This window comes from Aquarana catesbeiana, linkage group LG05 (genome assembly GCF_042186555.1).
Source record: "Aquarana catesbeiana isolate 2022-GZ linkage group LG05, ASM4218655v1, whole genome shotgun sequence".
NCBI lineage: Eukaryota > Metazoa > Chordata > Amphibia > Anura > Ranidae > Aquarana > Aquarana catesbeiana.
In genome coordinates this window covers 582,948,611-582,969,910 of record NC_133328.1, presented here as the reverse complement: position 1 = coordinate 582,969,910, position 21,300 = coordinate 582,948,611, and the positions used below count along the sequence as shown (strand labels likewise).

The 21,300-nt window shown below is 43.7% G+C and overlaps 1 protein-coding gene across 1 annotated transcript; it reads left to right on the top strand.

Annotated features, from left to right (window-relative positions):
• Positions 1-58: 58 nt before the first annotated feature.
• SLC25A32 (solute carrier family 25 member 32) lies at positions 59-20,082 on the top strand. Its single transcript, XM_073632086.1, has 7 exons — positions 59-328; positions 8,391-8,541; positions 9,674-9,759; positions 13,436-13,596; positions 15,228-15,341; positions 16,728-16,873; positions 19,326-20,082. Exons 1-7 carry the CDS (start codon positions 169-171, stop codon positions 19,459-19,461), a joined length of 954 nt encoding a protein of 317 aa, XP_073488187.1. The 5' UTR covers positions 59-168; the 3' UTR covers positions 19,462-20,082.
• Positions 20,083-21,300: the final 1,218 nt, after the last annotated feature.

The following is a 21,300-nucleotide window of genomic DNA, read 5'->3' as shown; positions in this document are numbered from 1 at the left end:
TTGGTCAGGACCGCTGTACTAAAGGGTCACGTGGGGAAGTCAGCGTACTCAGCCGCCATGTTTAGGAAGGGCAAGGTGTGTGTAGTGGGCGGGGCCCAGGCTGGAGGTCACAGGCGACTGATGCAACTTGTGTAGCCGTCCGGTGCTGTCAGTGTGATCTCTGTACACATGGCCGCCCCACCGGCGACACGGCCTGCCCCCACTGGATCGGAGCTCACCCGGCTCTTCCGACATGTCAAATACGAGGACCTGGCGGCCGGCCTGAGCGGAGGGGTCATCTCCACCCTGGTACTACACCCGCTGGACCTGGTCAAGATCCGATTCGCAGGTACCGACCATACACGATACGATCTGATTGTACGATACAATGCAGCCTGCCTGGTTTAACCCCTTTGCTGCCAGAGACGGTTTTCATCACACCGTTATTTAACCCCTGCTTACCAGGTTGTGGGTCCTGGAGAATTAACCACTTAAGGACTTACTTGAAGGATTTACCCTCCTTAATGACCAGGCCATTTTTTTACGATACGGCACTGCGTTACTTTAACTGACAATTGCGTGTGACACTGTACACAAATAACGATTATTTTTTTCCCACAAATAGAACTTTCTTTTGGTGGTATTTGATCACCTCTGCAGGTTTTATTTTTTGAGCCATAAACAAAAAAAGAGCGACAATTTTGAAAATAAAAACTATCTTTTGCTATGATAAATACCCCCCCAAAAATGTAAAAAAAGAAATTACTTCATCAGTTTAGGCCGATATGTATTCTTCTACATGTTTTTGGTAAAAAGCGTATATTACTTGATTTGCGCAAAAGTTATAGTGGCTACAAAATAGGGGAAAGATTTATAGGATATATATATATATATATATATATATATATATATATATATATATATATATATATATATATATATATATATATATATACTAATGACGGTGATCAGTGATTTTTAGTGGGACTGCAACAATGTGGCGGACAGATCGGACACTTTTTTGGGGGCCAGTGACATTTATACAGCGATCAGAGCTAAAAATAGCCACTGATTACTATATAAATGTCACTGGTAAGGAAGGGGTTAACACTAGGGGGCGATCAAGGGGTTCAATGTTCCCTAGGGAGTGATTCTAACTGTGGGGGGAGGGGACTGACTGGGAGTAAAGAGAGAGATCGCTGTTCCTGATCACTAGGAACAAACGATCTCTCTACTCCCCTGACAGAACGAGGATCTGCTTTGTTTACACTGGCAGATCCCCATTCTGCCGCTCTTAGGAGCGATCTCAGGTGGACGGTGAACATCGCGGCCACTGGGCCCACGCATCGGCACCCCCCGCTGTGCAGCGGACACGCCCACAGGCACGCGCCCACAGTGACTTGTGCACAAACGACGTACGGAAACGTTGTTTTGCGCAATAGGGACGCCCAGTCGCAGTATATATGAGGTGGGCGGTCCTTAAGTGGTGAAAGTTTATCTTAAGGCAAACTTGGCAAAGCTTCTCCCCTTTTTTTTTTTTTTTTTTTTTTTTAATTTTTTTAGTATTGGATAGAGTGGATATGGGTTAGGACTTCTGTCAGTTTTTATTGCTGTCTGCGTCCCCGTTAAGGAGATTCCTCCTCTCCATTTGTCCTGTTTTCCATTATCAGTGAAAGTAAAAGAAAATCCCAAATGTTGGGTTGTCCCCAGAAAAGTCCTAGAGGGAAAAGCCTTCAAATGGGGACACTAGTTCTGGTGACCTGGGAGTCTCCAAAACATTCCCTCAAAGGGGTTGTAAGCCCTCGCCGTTTTTCAGTTTAATGCATTAAGGTGAAAAACATTTTTTTTAATGCAGCAACGCCCCCGAGCCCCCCTTATACTTACCTGAGCCCCAAAATTTGTGCGACAGCAACAAGCACACCAGCTCCGGCCGGTGTCTTGTGTCCTGGTTGGATAGATTCATAGCAGCGCAGCCATTGGCTCCCGCTGCTGTCAATCAAATCCAATGACCCGGGGACGGGGCCGAGTCATACATTCAGCGGCTATGGATGCCGAATGCTGGACTCAGGAGCGCACCTGCAAGGTAACCCCTCGGGAGAGCGCTTCTCCTAGGGGGGTTATCTGATGCGGGGAGGATCCTCCGGGGGACCCTAGAAGAGGACCTTACATGGGGGTTCTAACTCTCCCTAAGGGTCCTTTCACACTGGGGCGGTTTGCAGGCGCTATTGCGCTAATAATAGCGCCTGCAAACCGACCCGAAAGTGCCGCTGCTTTAATTCCAGTGTGAAAGTCCCGAGGGCTTTCACACTGGAGCGATGCACTGGCAGGACGGGAAAAAAAGTCCTGCCAGCAGCATCTTCGGAGCGGTGAAGGAGCGGAGTGTATACCGCTCCTTCACCGCTCCTGCCCATTGAAATCAATGGGACGGCGCGGTTATACTGCCGGCAAAACGCCTTTGCAGAGGCACTTTGCGGTGGTTTTAACCCTTTCTCGGCCGCTAGCAGGGGGATAAAACCGCCCCGCTATCGGCCGAATACCGACGGTACAGCGCCGCTTACAATAGCGGCGCTTTACCGCCGACAATGCCCCCACCCCAGTGTGAAAGGGCCCTTACTCTATCCAAAATGGTTCTACTTTATAGTGGAACTTTACCAATAACAACTTGATACAAAATAATGTTCTTTAGCAAGGAAAATCCATTCCACATTTAATTATTATTCTACCAAAATTAGTGTGTGCTGTAAATTGCCTCCAGCGTCTTTCCAGCCCGTCTCTTCTTGCCCGAGGCTGCCGTTTTGTTAAAGCCCAGCGCCCCTGAACAGCAGTAAATCATAAAGTGGAACTAAACTCCTCCATTTAACGGTTTAAAAAAACAGTTACATTCCTGGAATGTCAGGATTGCTAACTGTCACATTTGCTTGTGTACTAAAACTGTCAAACCACCAAATGACTAGTGTCATAACTGATCACATGTGCAGCACCATGGCAGTTGCAGATCAAACAGAAGCAGCTTCCTTGGCTGTAAAGCAGGGGTCTCAAACTGGTGGCCCTGCAGCTGTTGCAGAACTACAATTCCCATGAGGCATTGCAAGGTTGACAATTACAAGACTTCCATAGGCAGAGGCATGATGGGACTTGTAGTTGCGTAACAGCTGGAGGGCCACCAGTTTGAGACCCCTGCTGTAAAGGTTAGGAGGGTTTAATTCTGCTTTAAGGCTGTCAGCAGATCGACCTCTATAAACTCGGCAATGCCTACAAATGGAGAGCAACTGAGCATGTGCAGAGCAGGGTGAGGCAGTGTATTCCTGGATTTAAAACAGTGTAGGCACTTATTTTAATGGTTTATATAGCTATACCTGCAAAAGGGGCCAGCATGAAGTCATCTAGCAGGACTTCATTTTCTGACCAAAGTTCCACTTTAACCTTTGACAAAAAAAAAAAAAAAATCTGATTGGCTACCATGCACAGCTTCACCAGATTTTGCACTCTCCAGTTTTAGTAAATCATCCCCATTGACTCTCTAAAGTCTGCATATCCTGGATAGGATTAGGCATTAACCTGACCCTGAGCATTCCTGGTTCATGTAATCAATGGACAGTGACAGCTGGCCAACCACACAGTCTGTGCCGACAATGCCGGATCACGAGGAAATCCACCGCTTTCACCAAGGTGGTACATTGACCGAGATTCAACTAAAGTCACAGAAATAGGTATTTAGTTATATTATTAGTGTGGGGAAAAAAAAACTGAGCTGCGCTAAAATCCCTCTTGTCAATAAGTGCAAAATTCATAAATGCCAATACATATACTCATGAAGTGTTCACACTTTGTGGAATTTATATCAATAGTAAAGTACAAGAAGTCCAAATGTCACGTGCCAAAAGAAAATCAAGAGTGCATCTGATTTTAAAGTTGTGCTTCTGAAATAAAGTGGTAAACAAAGTTCATCAAAAAAAAAAAAAAAAAGTCCCACGCGTTTCTACAAATTGGTCACACCATGTGCTTCAACTCTCCCCCACCAGGGTTCACACTCACCCGCAGGAGTAGACCACTTGTAACAAATGGGTCTCCAGCACAAGATCCATTTCCTCTCGGTTCCGATCACTACCTCCTGGGACACCATCGGGTTAAAGTCCTTCATTTCCATGTATTCTAAAAAGCAGACCAGGGGAAATGTCATAATACAATACACTTGAGCACCGGTTCACATTAGAAGCGGCACGACTTGCAGGTCGCCTCACCGAGGCGACCTGCACACGACTGCCGCGGCGACTTGCAAGACGACTTCTGTATAGAAGTCTATGCAAGTCGCCCCCAAAGTAGTACAGGAACCTTTCTTCTAAGTCGGAGCGACTTGCGTCGCTCCGATTAGAACGGTTCCATTGTACAGAACGGGAGGCGACTTGTCAGGCGGCTAGGTCGCCTGACAAGTCGCCCCCGTGTGAACCGGCTCTTATTAATGTTAAGCCCCAGAAATAATAAACATTTGTACACTTGCATAATAAGGTGCTTCCCCTGGCACCCGGAATGACCCACTGATACTTTGTTCAGGAACCACCGCTACACGATCCGGAGCCAGTGTTTGTTCCAAATAGTGTAAAGGCACGTCGCCACCGGAAGTCCTAACTTACACGTTTCGTCACATCCAAGACGTCCTCAGTAAGGCCCCATGTACACAGCTGCTGGTAAACGAACGTTAAGAGGCAGTTGGATGCTTTTTTCAGCTCCCTTTGAACTCATCCAATGTTATCTTATGTGTACATGTACACAGGGTCGTTTAATGTCGTTTTTAGGCAGTTGAGCTTAGAGGCCTTTTTTGGAAAGCAAAAAAATGAGTTCAGACGCTGAGTTTAGAGGCATTTCAAGCGGTTAAACGCGGTAACATGTTTAGCCGCATTTCGCTTGCAGGCGTTTTTCACTTTTGTGTATTTTGAAGAAACAAAAAATTTTTTTTTTTAAACGCTTCTAAACGCATACGCGGCATGTAAACGCGACAAAACTTTTTAAACGTGGGTTTCTATCTGTCAAGTTAAATCGTTCAGGAGAGGTTGTAAAAACGTCCCGTGTACATTAAGCCTAAGCTTGTATAGTTTTACACCAAGTTGGATATTATTTGGCACATGGTTTTCAGGGGTTAAGGGTAGTAGTTTTCATTCACGCCGTTTGTTTTTGGATTCAAGTAGGGGTTGCAGAGCATGAGTGTTTCTAAACTTGTTGCACATCACATATTTAGTTATATAGACAGTGGGGTTGATTTACTAAAGGCAAATAGACTGAGCACTTTACAAAGTGCAGTTGCTCCAGAGCTTAGTAAATGAGGTAACGTTTCACTTTACAAAAAAATACCCAATCGCATGCAAGGAAAATTTAAAAAACACGTGATTGGATGATGGAAGTCAGCAGAGCTTCTGCTCATTTACTAAGCTCTGGAGCAACTGCACTTTGCAAAGTGCACAGTCTATTTGCCTTTAGTAAATCAACCCCAGTGTATTTACAACCTCCATTGCTGTGCAGGGTGTCTAATGGCTCATGCACAGGGCTGGAAGGGGCCATACAAGCCTTGTACACACGATCAGATTATTGGACGAATTTTCATCAGTTTTTTGTTGTCTGCTAGTCTCAAATCGAAAGTGAAGAGGGTACTCGCCATCAGAAAATTTTCTGACGACTGAATTCAACGTCAGAAGTGATGTAATGTGTAGAATTGTTTTGTGTTCTTTCATTTCTGAGCATGCCTAGTCTTGTTCTTCAGATTTTTCTTTTTGTCAGAAAACCGTATTAATGAAAAGAAAATCTGACTTTGTGGTCACATCAGACAAAAATTTTCAAGCCTGCACATCCAGTTTTTGTCTGCCGAAAATTCGTAATCGTCTGTCAAAAGCAGCATTCTAACAATCAGAAAATCGGCAGATCATTCATCGGACAAAATTTATCTTCAGATTTTCTGACCGTGTGTATGGGCCTTTACTCCGGTGTTTATTGAACTGCAGAGTCATATTTGGGGCTCATGCACATGGCTTTGAGGTGTCCAGAGCCTCTGTAAACGCTTTCCGGGGCCTGCAGCTGCTGCATACAGCCGGCCAGAAATGTCATTTAGAAGATGGAGCTGTATATGGTATATGCACCAGGTTACTCAAAGCACCTGCATAGACATATATGTTCTAAACGCACGCTATCTGCTGTACGCCGTTCTGCTCCAGGGGTCGTATGTATGTCCTGAAAGCAGATGTGTGCGTTCAGAGCATACATCTGTGCAAGTGCTTCATACAACCCCCATCATGTAACCAAGTATGGCCTCATTTATTTATTTTTATCTTATTTATACTTTTGGGCAACTATATGCAGCAGGTCCCAGAAAAGTTTTTTTTTTTTTTTTTTTTTTTTTAAGAGGCTCTGGATGCTGCTTTGGACATGTGCATGAGCCCTAAAAATGACTGTGCAGTCCAATAGACGCCTGGGGCGGGAGGTGCATCGGCGGTAAAGCGCCACTATTATTAGCGGCGCTTTACCGTCGTTTTAGCTGCGGAATTGAGCTGCTAGCGGGGGCGGTTTTACCCCCCGCTAGCGGCCGAGAAAGGGTTAAAAACCACCACAAAGCGCCTCTGCAGAGGCGCTTTGCCGGCGGTATAGCCGCACTGCCCCATTGATTTCAATGGGCAGGAGCAGTGTATACACCGCTCCTTCACCGCTCTGAAGATGCTGCTAGCAGGACTTTTTTTCCCGTCCTGCTAGCGCAACACTGGAGACACAGCAGCGGCTGTTTCGGGTCGGTTTGCAGGCGCTATTTTTAGCGCAATAGCCCCTGCAAACCGCCCCAGTGTGAAGGGGGTCTTACTGCAATTTAAGTGTATATGAGGACACTTGTGCGGAGGGGTGTGACTGTACCTCGGCTATATCGGCACTGAGCACTGAAGTGTGAGGGCAGGAAGCAGCATTTTCACTAAGACAAAAGATATTTTAAGGCAGACGAGTATTTGTCAAAAACCATGAGGTACGGGGTTACAGGATTTTAAAGATACAGAAGGTTTGAAATCGCTGGAATTTAAGGATTACCTTTAACAACTTCAATACTGGGCACTTTTTCCCCCTTCCTGCCCAGGCCAATTTTCAGCTTTCAGCACTGTCACACTTTAAGTGACAATTGCGTAGTCATGCAACGCTGTACCCAAATTTAATGTTTATCATTTTTGAGACAGATAGGACTTTCTTTTGGTGGTATTCAGTCGGCATTGGGTTTTTTGTTTAAAAAAAAAAGAGGAAAAGACTTAAAATTTGGGGGGGAAAAAAAGGTTTTTCTTAGTTTCTGTTAGATAATTTTGTAAATAAGTAATTTTTCTCCTTCACTGAAGGGCATTGATGAGACAGCACTGAAGGGCAATTATGAGGCGACACTAATATGCAGCACTGATTGGCACTACTGATGGGTGGCACTGATGGGCACTAACTGGCATCACTGATGGGCACTGTCGGGGCTGCACTGATGATCAGTGCCCTGATTATCTGTGCAGGTCTCCCCTGTGGGGAAATGGCACTTATCTGCTCTCCTCTTCTCGCACTCTGGCAGTGTGAGGAGAGGAAAGCTGATAACTGGCATTTCCTTGTTTACATGGGATTGGACACAGGTGATCACATGAGTAAAGAGCCGTGGCATTGGCTCTTCATCGGGATCGGGGATGCACCGTGTCCCGGGTACACAGCGAGCCCCCGATTGGGCGCGGCAAGAGTGGGACGACGTCATATGATGTCATCCCAGAACAAGGGGAGGAAGTGGTTAAGCAAAAAGCCCCCTCCCCCGTACCCCCTTCCTTTCCTAAGATGAACCCCCCTAGGTCAGAGATGACGAACCTTGGCACCCCAGATGTTTTGAACTACATTTCCCATGATGCTCAGCTATGCTGCAGAGTGCATGAGTATCATTGGAAATGTAGTTCCAATTTGTGTGTCCAAGGTTTACCATCACTGACTGAGGTGCTGGCTTACCTTGTGTCTGCAACGGCCTTGTTGATCCTTCATGTTAATGTGTTGAGCCAAATTCATGAAGTATCTGCAACACTTCTGGTTCTGACAGCGACTTGTGTGCAAATTCAGGGCGATCTAAATAAAATACTGACAATTTAGTATTTTCTACAAGTGGAGCTAATTAAGACCAATTAGGTGGAGCTAATTAAGATCCCTCTCTGTTGGTGTACAGAGAGATCCTGGTACAGACAGATTTTGTGAAAGTGACGCAGCACAAGCCAAATTCAGGTACACATTCTAGACAGGTATATGAATTTGGTGCATGCCGTGCTGCTTTTAAAACGCAGACTTTTGTAAAATCTGTCTGCACCAATCTTCATGAATTCCAAGGACTTTTATTATACTAAAGATCAAGTCTCTTTATGTTTATAATTTTTTTTTGTCTTTTCCAGTCAGCGATGGATTGGAGCTCCGACCCAAATACAACAGCATACTGCACTGCATGTCCACGGTGTGGAAACAGGAAGGTGTACGTGGCCTCTACCAGGGGGTGACACCCAATATGTGGGGAGCCGGAGCCTCTTGGGGCCTTTACTTTTTCTTGTAAGTGTTTTTATTGGTTCAGAGCAGTATTAGACGTGTTTATAACATACCACCTTCTGCAGGTAGGTCTTCCAGAAATCTGTAAGGCAGCCTCTTGTCATTCATAGTGGTGCCCAGGTGACTTTTGTGTTCACTCTTCAGCTCCCCTGTTTTACAAGGACTAAAGCCTCGTACACACTACTAGTTGTTTTTTTTCCGTGCAACCCAGGGGATTGAACAAAATAAAAACTGACAGCTCAGGTCGGAGCAACTACACTAACATTCCAATGTTAGTACAGCAATCTCCCCTGCTGTGCTATTGTGTTCTGACAGGGGGATGCAGTCTACTCCCGGTCAGCAGACTTTTTTTTTTCGGTCCTGAGCAAACTAAGGGCATGGATTACGGGAACCATGTCCTGTGGTCTAATGAAACCAAGATAAACTTATTTGGTTCAGATGGTGTCAAGCGTGTGTGGCGGCAACCAGGTGAGGAGCACAAAGACAAGTGTGTCTTGCCTACAGTCAAGCCTGGTGGTGGGATTGTCATGGTCTGGGGCTGCATGAGTGCTGCCGGCACTGGGGAGATACAGTTCATTGAGGGAACCATGAATGTCAACATGTACTGTGACATACTGAAGCAGAGCATGATCCCCTCCCTTCGGAGAGTGGGCCGCAGGGTAGTATTCCAACATAACAACCCCAAACACACCTCCAAGACAACCACTGCCTTGCTAAAGAAGCTGAGGGTAAAGGTGATGGACTGGCCAAGTATGTCTCTAAACCCTATTGAGCATCTGTGGGGCATCCTCAAACGGAAGGTGGAGGAGCGAAAGGTTTCTAACATCCACCAGCTCCGTGATGTCATCATGGAGGAGTGGAAGAGGACTCCAGTGGCGACCTGTGAAGCTCTGGTAAACTCCAGGCAGTGCTGGAAAATAATGGTGGCCACACAAAATATTGACACTTTGGGCCCAATTTGGATATTTTCACTTAGGGGTGTACTCAATTTTGTTGCCAGCCGTATGGACATTAATGGCTGTGTGTTGAGTTATTTTGAGGGGACCTATTCAGATCGGTCCATGGTTTTGAGTGAATGCAACAGTATGATCTCCTTGATGTACTCTGATTAATGCGTTATTGATTTGTCTTGCAGCTATGGTGCAATCAAAGCATACAAGAAGGAGGGGCGAGCCGAAAACCTGACTGCCACTGAACATCTCCTGTCAGCAGCTGGAGCAGGTGAGTAACTGTTGGCACTGATGAAATTTGTAGAAGGATTGGGCCCTGACAGAAACCTAAAATCGTGCTGTCAAAGCGAAGTTCCACCCAAAAGTGGAAGTTCCGCTTTAAGGACTCCTAACCCCTCTAACATGCCACATTTGGCATGTCATTTTTTTTGGTGAGGGAGTGGGTACCTAGTTTTGGCAGGTACCCAGCTCCCACTTCTGCTCAGGTCGCCTAGACAACTCAAGCAGAAGTTCCCCTCTCCCTCCCTACAATCTTCTGGGACACGTCACAGGTCCCAGAAGATTGCCAGGCCACTGAGGAGGCGCAGCGCGGCTCCCGCATGCATCCATTGATGTGAAACGCGATAGCTGTTTTCTGTCCTTTGTATCCACTTTGATGTGACCTGTACATTTTTACTACAATAAAGGTGCTTTTTTCACGGAAGTGCAGCCATCCAGACCTTCTCAATTCACATGGTATTATTTAGCAAGCATGATGCATTTTTTTTTTTTTTTCTTTTAAACAGCACAGTGGTGGATGTTTGCCTTCAGACTTAGGCCAGCCATAGAGGGACTGAAACTCTATGGCCAGGCTGCTTGTACTCAAATAGATCTATTGATCGACTTCAGTGCAACCAGCCTGTTGGGTTTTTCTCATTCACTCATTGCTGCCAGCAGTGATCGTTGTATTCTGATTGTGGGGAATCCTCCTGCTGTCAGAATACAATAATGCAGCATGAGAGGGAGGGATACAAAAATGCAGTGGGAGGGATTCCCCCATCAACACTGGCTGTGTTAAATGGGGAAGTGAGCAATTTTTCTTTTCTTCAACCCATATTTGAAGGAAAATAACTTGCATGATCAATGGCTTGCTTTATGCTGCTGGAAACTTTGTAGGAAGCTATCTGAACAGAGCAAGCTGGGAAGGAGATCAGGGAGTAACTTCCCTGACACACACCTTTTTTGTAAATGTAAATTTTTTCTTGAGCTATTGAGTTCTGTGAACAGACTTTTTTCTCTAAAAAAGAGCTCCAATTGCTGGCTGAGTATATGAATATAATCTATTTAATATTTTATATTTAGACAAGTAAAAAATAAATATTGCGCTTACACACATAAGATAGAAGCTGCGACTAAAAAGTAGTAAACCGTAAATCATATAAAATCAAAAAAAGTCGCGCTGGAGTGAGGGTGACATTAAAAAGTGTCAAAAGAAATAAAAAAGTGAGTAATAATTACTGGATGAAATAAAATAAAATAAAATTGTGTGGATCAATGCGATTGAGCGCTAAAAATTAAACAAGCAAAAGTGCAAATGACAATTGATTGATGGTACGCAGATATTGATAACTGTGTTCAAAAAATAATCAACAATATGTAACACAATAACTCACAAATGAAGTCTCAAATGTCAGAAATAATAATAGTGTGACAAATCTATAGAAAGTAAAAAGTAATGTGTAGAAATTTAAAACCAAAAAGAGTCCATAACTTTAAAAAAGAATAATGGTTACAGTCCTTTCATGCCAGATGACATGCATGAAACAGAATTAATCTCCAAGTGCTCTGTGAGTAATGACACAAAAAACTTGTTGTGATGATGTTAGAGTGCGCAGAAAAACCACCACCTCCTGATAAAAATGCTGCCTCTTACCAGATGGAATGGTCTCTTAATTACAGGAGACCTAAAAAGCGAGTGGCTGCAACCCCAGCCAGGGATCTTTAAACAGGCACTTAGCGTCCAATTCCAGGGGCTCTCTCCAGCTCACGTCAATATAGATGCAAATATCCCCATGTAAAAAACAAAGTGCTCCACATAGTGTAAAACCAACGTTTTATTAAATAAAAAAGCAGAAGTTGCACTTACACGACCATTGAAGTTATAAGCATGAATACAAATGCCGGCCGGCTCCAAGGTACCCGTGTCTTCCGGGTATGTGAATAGCGGTGTTTGTCGGGACGTAGCTCCTCCTCCCAAGGGAGGAGGAGCTACGTCCCGACAAACACCGCTATTCACATACCCGGAAGACACGGGTACCTTGGAGCCGGCCGGCATTTGTATTCATGCTTATAACTTCAATGGTCGTGTAAGTGCAACTTCTGCTTTTTTATTTAATAAAACGTTGGTTTTACACTATGTGGAGCACTTTGTTTTTTACATGGGGATATTTGCATCTATATTGACGTGAGCTGGAGAGAGCCCCTGGAATTGGACGCTAAGTGCCTGTTTAAAGATCCCTGGCTGGGGTTGCAGCCACTCGCTTTTTAGGTCTCCTGTAATTAAGAGACCATTCCATCTGGTAAGAGGCAGCATTTTTATCAGGAGGTGGTGGTTTTTCTGCGCACTCTAACATCATCACAACAAGTTTTTTGTGTCATTACTCACAGAGCACTTGGAGATTAATTCTGTTTCATGCATGTCATCTGGCATGAAAGGACTGTAACCATTATTCTTTTTTAAAGTTATGGACTCTTTTTGGTTTTAAATTTCTACACATTACTTTTTACTTTCTATAGATTTGTCACACTATTATTATTTCTGACATTTGAGACTTCATTTGTGAGTTATTGTGTTACATATTGTTGATTATTTTTTGAACACAGTTATCAATATCTGCGTACCATCAATCAATTGTCATTTGCACTTTTGCTTGTTTAATTTTTAGCGCTCAATCGCATTGATCCACACAATTTTATTTTATTTTATTTCATCCAGTAATTATTACTCACTTTTTTATTTCTTTTGACACTTTTTAATGTCACCCTCACTCCAGCGCGACTTTTTTTGATTTTATAATATTTTATATTTACCTGACCAAAAAAAAGTTGTTTTTTTTTAAATACAGTACCAATAATATGTTTGAAAAAAATAAAAAATACACCCCTCTCCAATTTTGGTGAAAGGGAAACTAAACACTCCTATCCCTGACAGGCAGGAAGGCTGCCATCTTGGCCTCTGTTTGATCTGCAGTAGCTACGGTGATCAGTTATGTGATCAGTTATTAGATCAGTCATTTGATGGCTTGACAGTTCAGTTGAGAGCACAAGCAACTGTGAAAATTACCATTAATGGCATGCCTTGAATGTAACTGGTTTGAGAAACGGTTAAAATGAGTTTAGTTCCACTGAGGAGGAATGATGTTACTCGTGGTAAAGCAATATTTCAAAAACCTTTTTATTCGTTTTTTGTCTTGTTTTTTGTTTCTTTTAAATGATAATTCTAGGATAAAGCCGGGTACACGCTATTTTTTTTTTTTTTTTTTTTCTTCTGTTCAACCCAGCGCGATCCAACATTAGCACAGCGATCTCCCCTGCTGAGCTGTTGTGTTCTGATGGGGTGGCCCCTCGCCCGAACACTTAGGTCAATGCTCTCGGCCATTGGCTCAAAGCGCTGACCGGGAGTCGGTCGGTTGCTGTTTTTCCAGCATGCTTGTCCTACAGAAGTCAAACTAGCTGCCAAACATACAAGTCAAATGTCGGCCATTCCTTCTTTTTTTTTTTTTGTACCGGCCGATGTTGCCCAACATATGTGTACTAGGCCTAACTGTCTTGTAATTTACAGTAATTGGTCCTGCCTAATGCACTGACTGGTACAGTAGGATGGCAGCGTTCACAGGGTGATGCAGTCTAGTTACGGAAGACCTTTGCTCATATCCTCTATTGGTAATACTGTTTCTTTCTTTGTTCAGGAGCCTTAACTCTGTCTGTTACAAACCCGATATGGGTGACCAAGACTCGCCTTGTCCTTCAGTACGATGCTGGAGTTGACCCATCAAAACGCCAGTACAGAGGCATGTTCCACGCCCTGGCTAAAATATATAGGCAAGAAGGAATCCGTGGACTTTATAAGGTAATTTAATGTACATAATTATAGACTGGAAAGTATGGAAAATGTAGATGAAAATTATAACTCTCCAGCCTCCTTCAGCACTTTTCAGATCACTGTTCCTTACAGTATTTTCAAATTTCTCATACTTTGAACTAAACACCACAATATACTGAACCCCACCTTCTAGTGATGTAGTGGCCCCATCCCTCGCTGGCCGCTGTCATCTTCTCCCCTGGATACTTCCAGGTCCCAGTTTTTGGCTTCTTGTTCGGTCAGTGGGGAATATTGTGATCTTGCACATTTGCATAGGATTCGGTCATTCCAGCATTGCTACAGTGTGCCAGCATATACGTGTTGAGATGCCCATTTATAAATACCACAACCAGGCAAGTAAGTGTGTCTTATTGCTGAAGAGACATCGCATATCTCCTCTGCAATAAGAAAGTTGCCTGCTCGCAATTTTCTAAATTCTAGTTTGTCAATTTTTTATTATTTTATAGCCAACTTGCATGATGATTTTAAGGCTAGGTTCACACTAGGGAGAGCCACGTGTCCCGTGTTTGCTTGGGCATGGCAGCTTATTCATTTGAATGGACTGCTGTGCCACGTGAAACACATAAAAAATGTGGCTGCAGGGAAACCACATGGTCTTTTTGAAATGGGGGTGGTTCTGGCGCAAACTGTAGTTCAAATTATGCCAGGAAACCAAAGTCTGTGATATGTAAGGGTGTGGGTCAGGAGCAGCACAAACCGTCCAAGGTAGATGATGATATCTAGGGGTAGAAATGAGACCGTCCACAACTCGGGGGAAACCTCTTCAGGGTAGCAGAAGCACGCTCCAAAACATGTAAACAAAGACAGGAAGAGAGGCGCCTTCTAAGTATGAACTGTAAATTTTATGGTACAAATGAATAAAAATGCTCACATTGAGGTTACATGAAATCAGCATGGAGAAGGTGTCCTGTAATGGTGCATCTCCTGGCTCGCTGGTCCAAGGCAGTGTCACTCGTAACCTGTGGGAAACCGTCCACCAGCTTCTGTGTACTCTGTAGAGGATGGTATAACAGAGAGGAGGGCTGGGACGCTCGTGGATCGCAGTGGCGTATGACATCACCGAAAGTGTTGCAATGTTGTTTCTGAGCCTGTACACTGCCGATGGGAAGGCGCGCTCCTTTTTCAAGCTGCTTGCTCCTAAGCGGCCTCTGTGGGTCCATAAGACCCACAGCGTGCAGCTTGGCCCCGCCCCCTGTCCTTCCTCACCCCCTGTGATTGACAGCAGCGGGAGACAATGGCTCCCATTGCTGTGTCTCAGTCATTGAGGATGGAGAGACATGGGAGAGCCACTGCTCTTGTGCTGGATCGAGATAGGACTCGGTTAAACTGAAAATAAACTGAAATAATAGATTTATCCTGTATAAATATAAATGAATCTATTTAGACCCTATAGATGGTATTATTAGGTCCTCCCCCATGTTTGATGGAAAGCCTTCCAAGTAAATAATATAGCCTGATGGTAGATCATGTTTTATGTTTATGGAACACATTTTATTTACATACTGCTGAGGTCTACTCTACTTTTTGTGGTGAATTATTTCCCATATAGATGATGTTGCGTGCATTAATAATGCCTTCTGTCACTGACCTGTCTGCAGGGGTTTGTGCCGGGCCTTTTTGGAACGTCACATGGCGCCCTTCAATTTATGGCATATGAAGAACTGAAACGGGAATATAATAAGCACCTTAATCGCCCAAGTGATACGAAATTGGTAAGCTTCTGCGTGCTTTATAAGTATTGCTTTGTGTTTCCATTAACAAGAGGCTAAGACCAGATAAGTGATAATATACAATATTTAATACATTATATTAACTCCATCCAAAACCTGAAGGCTGCCATTGCTAACCTCTCCTCCTGAAAATGAGTTGCCTATTTGTTATGTGGATGCATTGGGGTTGATTTACTGGAGAGTACTAAATCTGGTGTAGTTATGCATGGTGGCCAATCCGCTTCTAACTTCAGCTTGTTCAGTTAAGCTTTGCCAAAAAAAAAAACCTGGAAGCTGAATAAATGTCAGTAATACTCCTTCTCTATGATATGTCCATTTTCCTGTTTCTATGCAGAGCAGCACCAGATTTTGCACTCTCCAGTTTTAGTAAATCAACCCCATAGTATTTCTAAAGCACCTGGCTTCATATGTTTTTCCAGAGATTAGTAATGATAGGGTCGGTGCGTAGTTACTGGAGCACCACTGATTTTCTGGCGTAGTACAAAAGAATCCCTAATGCCGCGTATACAAGATCGGACTTACCGCCAAAAAAAACGTGGATTTTTGTTTGAAGGATGTTGGCTCAGATTTGTCTTGCATACACACGATCACACAAATGTTGGCCAAGAATTCCGAACGTGGTGACGTACGACGAGCCAAGAAAAAGGAAGTTCAATAGCTAGTGCAGCTCCTTCTGCTTGATTCCGAGCACGCGTGGAATTTTGTGCGTCGGACTTGTGTACACACGATCGGAAATTCCGCCGATAAAGTTTTGTTGGCGGAAAATTTGAGAACCTGCTAGCCAACATTTGTTGGTCGAAAGTCCGACAACAAATGTCCGATGGAGCATACACACGGTCGGACTTTCAGCCAACAAGCTCACATCCAACATTTGTTGTCGGAAAATCCGATCGTGTGTACGGGGCATTAGAGTTGTTTCCGTGTGGTGCTAATATCTAAATCTTCAAAAATACCCAACATACACCACGTGAAATTACAAATGTCAGGTGAACCAAAATTGGAGGAAATGAAGGCAGTGATTTGGGACCAAAAAGGTCTGATTTTATCTCCAGACTACTATACTTTACATGTGGCTCTATATGGCTCTATAAATTTTTGCAGAGTATGAATATTTTCATTGTGATTTATGATGGGGGTACAGCCGGCCTTTAGGAAATCTATGTTGACATGACTAAGCTCTGCTGTGAAACACATCAGCATGGGGAGGCAAGGTAGGTTGTGCATGTGTATACCCTTTAGAAAAAGTTTTACACCCATTTGATACTCTGTGCATCTGCAGGTTTATTGCTGTGCATGCACACATAGCCAAATCTGTTCATTCGTCCTGAGCCATTTCTACAGAAGCTCATACACTTCTTGTTCTTTCAGAATACTATGGAGTATATCGCCATGGCGGCTTTGTCAAAGATTTTTGCAGTGGCAGCTACTTACCCATACCAAGTTGTTCGAGCGCGTCTTCAAGATCAGCACAACCGCTATTCTGGGGTCATAGATGTTGTGAGACGGACATGGAGGTAAGGCCGATAGATGATTCACTTTTCTTTTTCAACTAAGAGGTTGAACGAAAAAGATCTGATTTTCCCCCCATGCAGTGTGGATAAGATAATGACTCCCACTACACTATTGTATTCTGCTAGCAGGGAGCCTTATCCACCTGCAGAATACAATGATCAGTGTTGCCGGCTATAGCTGAAGGCAAGTAGAAGAGAACAAGAAGACCTGGACAGCCGCACACCGGAATGGATAAATCTGTCTTCTTATTCAAAATACAGGATCATGGGGTACACAAAACACGACTGTGGGGCGGTACAAGAATAGCTGACGCGTTTCGTATTCGTATTTTGAATAAAAAGACGGATTTATCCATTCCGGTGTGCGGCTGTCCAGGTCTTCTTATTCTCTTCTACCTGGGGCTCTTCTCTTCCACTCTGGTTTAACCCCCTCTTTGAGCGGAGGATCCCACATCATCTCATTTAATTTCTGGACTATAGCTAAAGGCACTGATCGTTTGGGAAAACTCCAAAACAGTCAATCGATATATCGACTTATGTACAACCAGCTAGCCCATACATGGATTGAAATGTGGCCATTGGCCCTGCTGAATCGGACAAATTGTGATCCATGTGTGGCTGGTTTAAGACAAATGTTAAGAACCGTACAGTATATAGATAGACTTTTGCTGTCTGCTATTGCTGTAGAAAAAATGAAACCACATTGATTAATTGTCCTCATCACATCAACTGTTATAGAAATAGAGACCCACATGGGTCCACCCCAAGAGTCGGGGAATGGATGAGCCTGACTGTCTAGTCTATCTGATGTGTTATGGCATTCAGGGTTAAAACAAGCTCGCATCCATCCTCTGTTACTTCAAAATCCTGAGCTGTGGGGAGGTGAACTGAGGATTAATTATGAGACACAGTCCTGTCTTTTACGTTTGGTGAAATTTCAAGCTTGGAGTGTGTTTCCACACAGATAGCAAGGGGCCTTCTGTGCAGCACACTGGCAGGGCACAGGCTTTCCCACGCTTTAACAAGTAAAACGATTGAGCATAGCACAACTAAGGCTGTTGGCGAAACGCGTCAGTGTTTTGCTTGTCATATTTTTTTGTAACCAACTATTAAAATCACTATATGGACTACAGAGTTGCCGGCTCAATCATTTTACTTGTTTGTGCTGTAGTGTGTAAGGACACACTGAGCCTGAGCCCCTGAAAGAGGCAAATTGGACTGGAAGCTCCCCATTGTGAGCGCTGTCTCTCTTCAAACTTTCCTACGCTTTAGGCTGTGGCTGCTTTCTAAAGAAAATTAACTGTAAAGCTAGGTGCAGGCACTGTTTGGGTATTTTAACGGCTGGCAGGGCTGGTTGCCAAAATATAATAGCAGCAGCAGGAGATTGATCCATCTGTGTAGCGTGGATAGAGGAACCTGTTAGATTTTATATGGATATGGCCAGCCTAACGCCAAACTCCACCAACTAAAAATTATCCCTTGCAGTGGGTTTGTGCCCAAACTACAAGGGTTAATAGCTTGTTTTGTCTAGGGGAGAAAAGAAACTGTGTTACTTACCTGATCCTCCGCTTCCCAGGTAGGCAGCATTCGCCCAAAATCCGGCAGTGGACTTTATCTCTGCATCCTCATGTCCAGAGCAGGACTATTGACCCTGGTCTGGTCATGATGACGTCAGGAGCCTAGACTGCTAGAACGTGGAGGTGCAGAAGCTCCATGGCCTGTTCTAGCTGTGGGGAAGAGTGAAGGATCAGGCGAGTAAATCCATTTTTTTTTTTTTTTTTTTTTTTTTTTTCCCCTAAACCAGTGGTCTCCAAACTGTGGCCCCTTGCCTGCCTTTATACGGCTATTGGAACTAATTCCTTCCACAGACACTAAATGTTGTAGAACCATTTCTCCCACTGGCACCAATGATGGGGCACTATTCCCTCACTGATACCTACCAAGGGGCACTATTCCCCCCACTAAAACCAATGATGGGGCATTGTATACTCTCATTGTCGTTGGGACAGTTACTACTCTACAAAGTCCAGCCCCCCTAAAGCCTGAATGACAGTAAACTGGCCCTGTGTTTGGAAAGTTTGGAGACCCTTTCCCTAGACCAAAACAAGCAACTAACCCTTGAGGTGCATGCACAGCCCCACTATTTTTTCTAGTTGGCTAGAGTTGGGCATTAAGACTTTTCACCCTTTTTGTTTTGATGTACCTGGAATGTATTTAGCTGATTTTATACTGAGATTCAGTTGGACTTTATAGCTTTCAGTTGCTGCTGTAAAATACCAGAGCAGTGCAATTAAAGCTATAGCGTTGTGTGAATGAGGGGTGACATGTCCTCTTTAAAGGTACTGGTTTTACTGTTTGTTTGTGGATGTGTAGCTGGAAAATGTTGGGGGTTATTACAGTGAATACACATGTTGACATCTTTCTTTCTTTTTTTTTTTTTGATTCTTTCCCAAAGGAGAGAAGGCATCCAAGGATTCTACAAAGGCATTGTCCCCAATGTGATTCGAGTCACTCCGGCGTGCTGCATCACTTTTGTAGTCTATGAGAAGGTCTCCCATTTCCTACTAAGTCTGCGGAAAGACAAGAATTAAATGCTGCACCGGACACACTTGGGTCCTTCTGTGTAAAGTTTCCTGGATTTACAAGGAAGACCCAGTAAAATGGACATATAGAGAAGGAATACTGACATTTATTCAGGACTTTGCACTTTCTGTACCCGTGTGTCTATACAGTACTTGAAGTTGGGTTTCTGTGGCTCTCCAGTACTGGGTGGAATCACTGGCTTCCTAAGCAGGGATAGTTGGCCTACTCTTCTTACTGTGTGTGTGTGTGTGTGTGTGTGTGTGTGTGCAATTTAAGAACGGATTTCCTTTTAATTTATTCTATTTTTGTAAACGTTTTTATATATATATATGTATATATATATATATATATATATATATATATATATATATATATATATATATATATATATATATATATATATTATGAGTGAATGGGGATTGTAATTTTTTTTTTTTTTTTTTATACAGATCAGATTGTTTTAATTTTGCTTTTTTTCTACCGTATACAAGGAGAATGTAAGGTGTATATATTTCCTTACCTCTTGGTAAGGGTAAAGGAATATGCATAAAGCCTATTGTTAAAAAGAAGAATGTGTTTACAGTTTGAGCCTGAGGTGCTATAGTTGGTTAGAACAATAAAACATTTTAATTTTTTTTTTTAAGTATTATTTTTTTTATTAACTGAAAAGAGCATACCATTTCTTCCAGACTTGCTGGTATTGCATTTTTGTTGTGCAAGTGCCCGACTCTTATTGTTTTGGCGCCATATACAGAAGTGAGAGATGCAGCACAAATTCATATAACCAAAGGCTCTTCAAATGTAATGCTTACTCTGATTTGAATGCACACTGCTTCTTGCAGTGTGCATTAGAAGCTGGAGCAAGTCAGACAGAATCCGCCTCATTTCCAGTCTGTAGGACACCCAGTATCATCTTTAGCGCTTCCCTCCCCAGTCTTGACTGTTCCCGGTGTTCTGCCGAGAAAGTTCCCCTCGGCGGATAAGGACCCCCCTCTACTGCGCAGGCACAGCGCTTGTGCAGTAGGAGCCGGCGGAAATAGCCAAAGCGGAAAAGAATAGAAATCAGCTGTACACGGCGCCTGTAAGAGGGCCCCTCGAGGGCTCGCTCCGCTCGCCACGCTTCGCTCGCGGCCTTGCTTCGCTTGGCACTTTTTTATTCTCCCTCTAGGTCCACTTGGATGGTGGGGCTTGAACCTGGACCTAGGGCGCAGGCGCCGTGTACAGCTGATTGAAGTTTCTCAGCTTCGGCTATTTTCGGCGGCCCCTAGTCGTTCGTACTGCGCAAGCACTGTGCCTGCGCAGTACAGGGGGGTCCTTATCCGCCGGGTGAACTTTCTCGGCAAGACACCGGCCTATCCCGTTCATTTATCGGATTTCAGTCCTTTCAATCATGGAGGCTCAGATTCACATGTGGGTGTGACCTAGGGTAGTCTACATGCAAATAATGCCTGCCTAGGTATTCCCACTCCTCCAGATCGACGTCTCCTATTAGAGCAGTTTTCATCATTTGCAAAACTCCACATAAGAGCCAGCCCATTGCTTCTATCAGGGCTGGTGATGGTTTCAGGAAGATATGTGCAGCACCCTACCAACCCGCTCCTACCAGTCATGATTTGCATGCATTGCATAGAGAAGCACAGAGACCTAGTAATGATATCAGTGGGTGTAAAATAAGGTATGTAATAAAAAACAGTTTTTATTTTTAAATGTCCTTACCATGTTGATGGAGCATGGAAAAAACTAAGGAAAGCAAATAATTAGCAAATTAAAACCTCAGCTTTTAAGGGAAACAATAGTGAAATTGCAGTAAGTGAGCATTTTGGCAATCATTGTAATAGAACTCCTGC

Bases quoted from the DNA above. Each gene is read 5' to 3' on its own strand.
- SLC25A32 (XM_073632086.1), top strand. From the start codon at position 169: ATGGCCGCCCCACCGGCGACACGGCCTGCCCCCACTGGATCGGAGCTC. The intron at 329-8,390 runs GTACCGACCATA...TGTCTTTTCCAG, and splicing joins GGTCAAGATCCGATTCGCAG to TCAGCGATGGATTGGAGCTC. The intron at 9,760-13,435 runs GTGAGTAACTGT...TTCTTTGTTCAG, and splicing joins CCTGTCAGCAGCTGGAGCAG to GAGCCTTAACTCTGTCTGTT.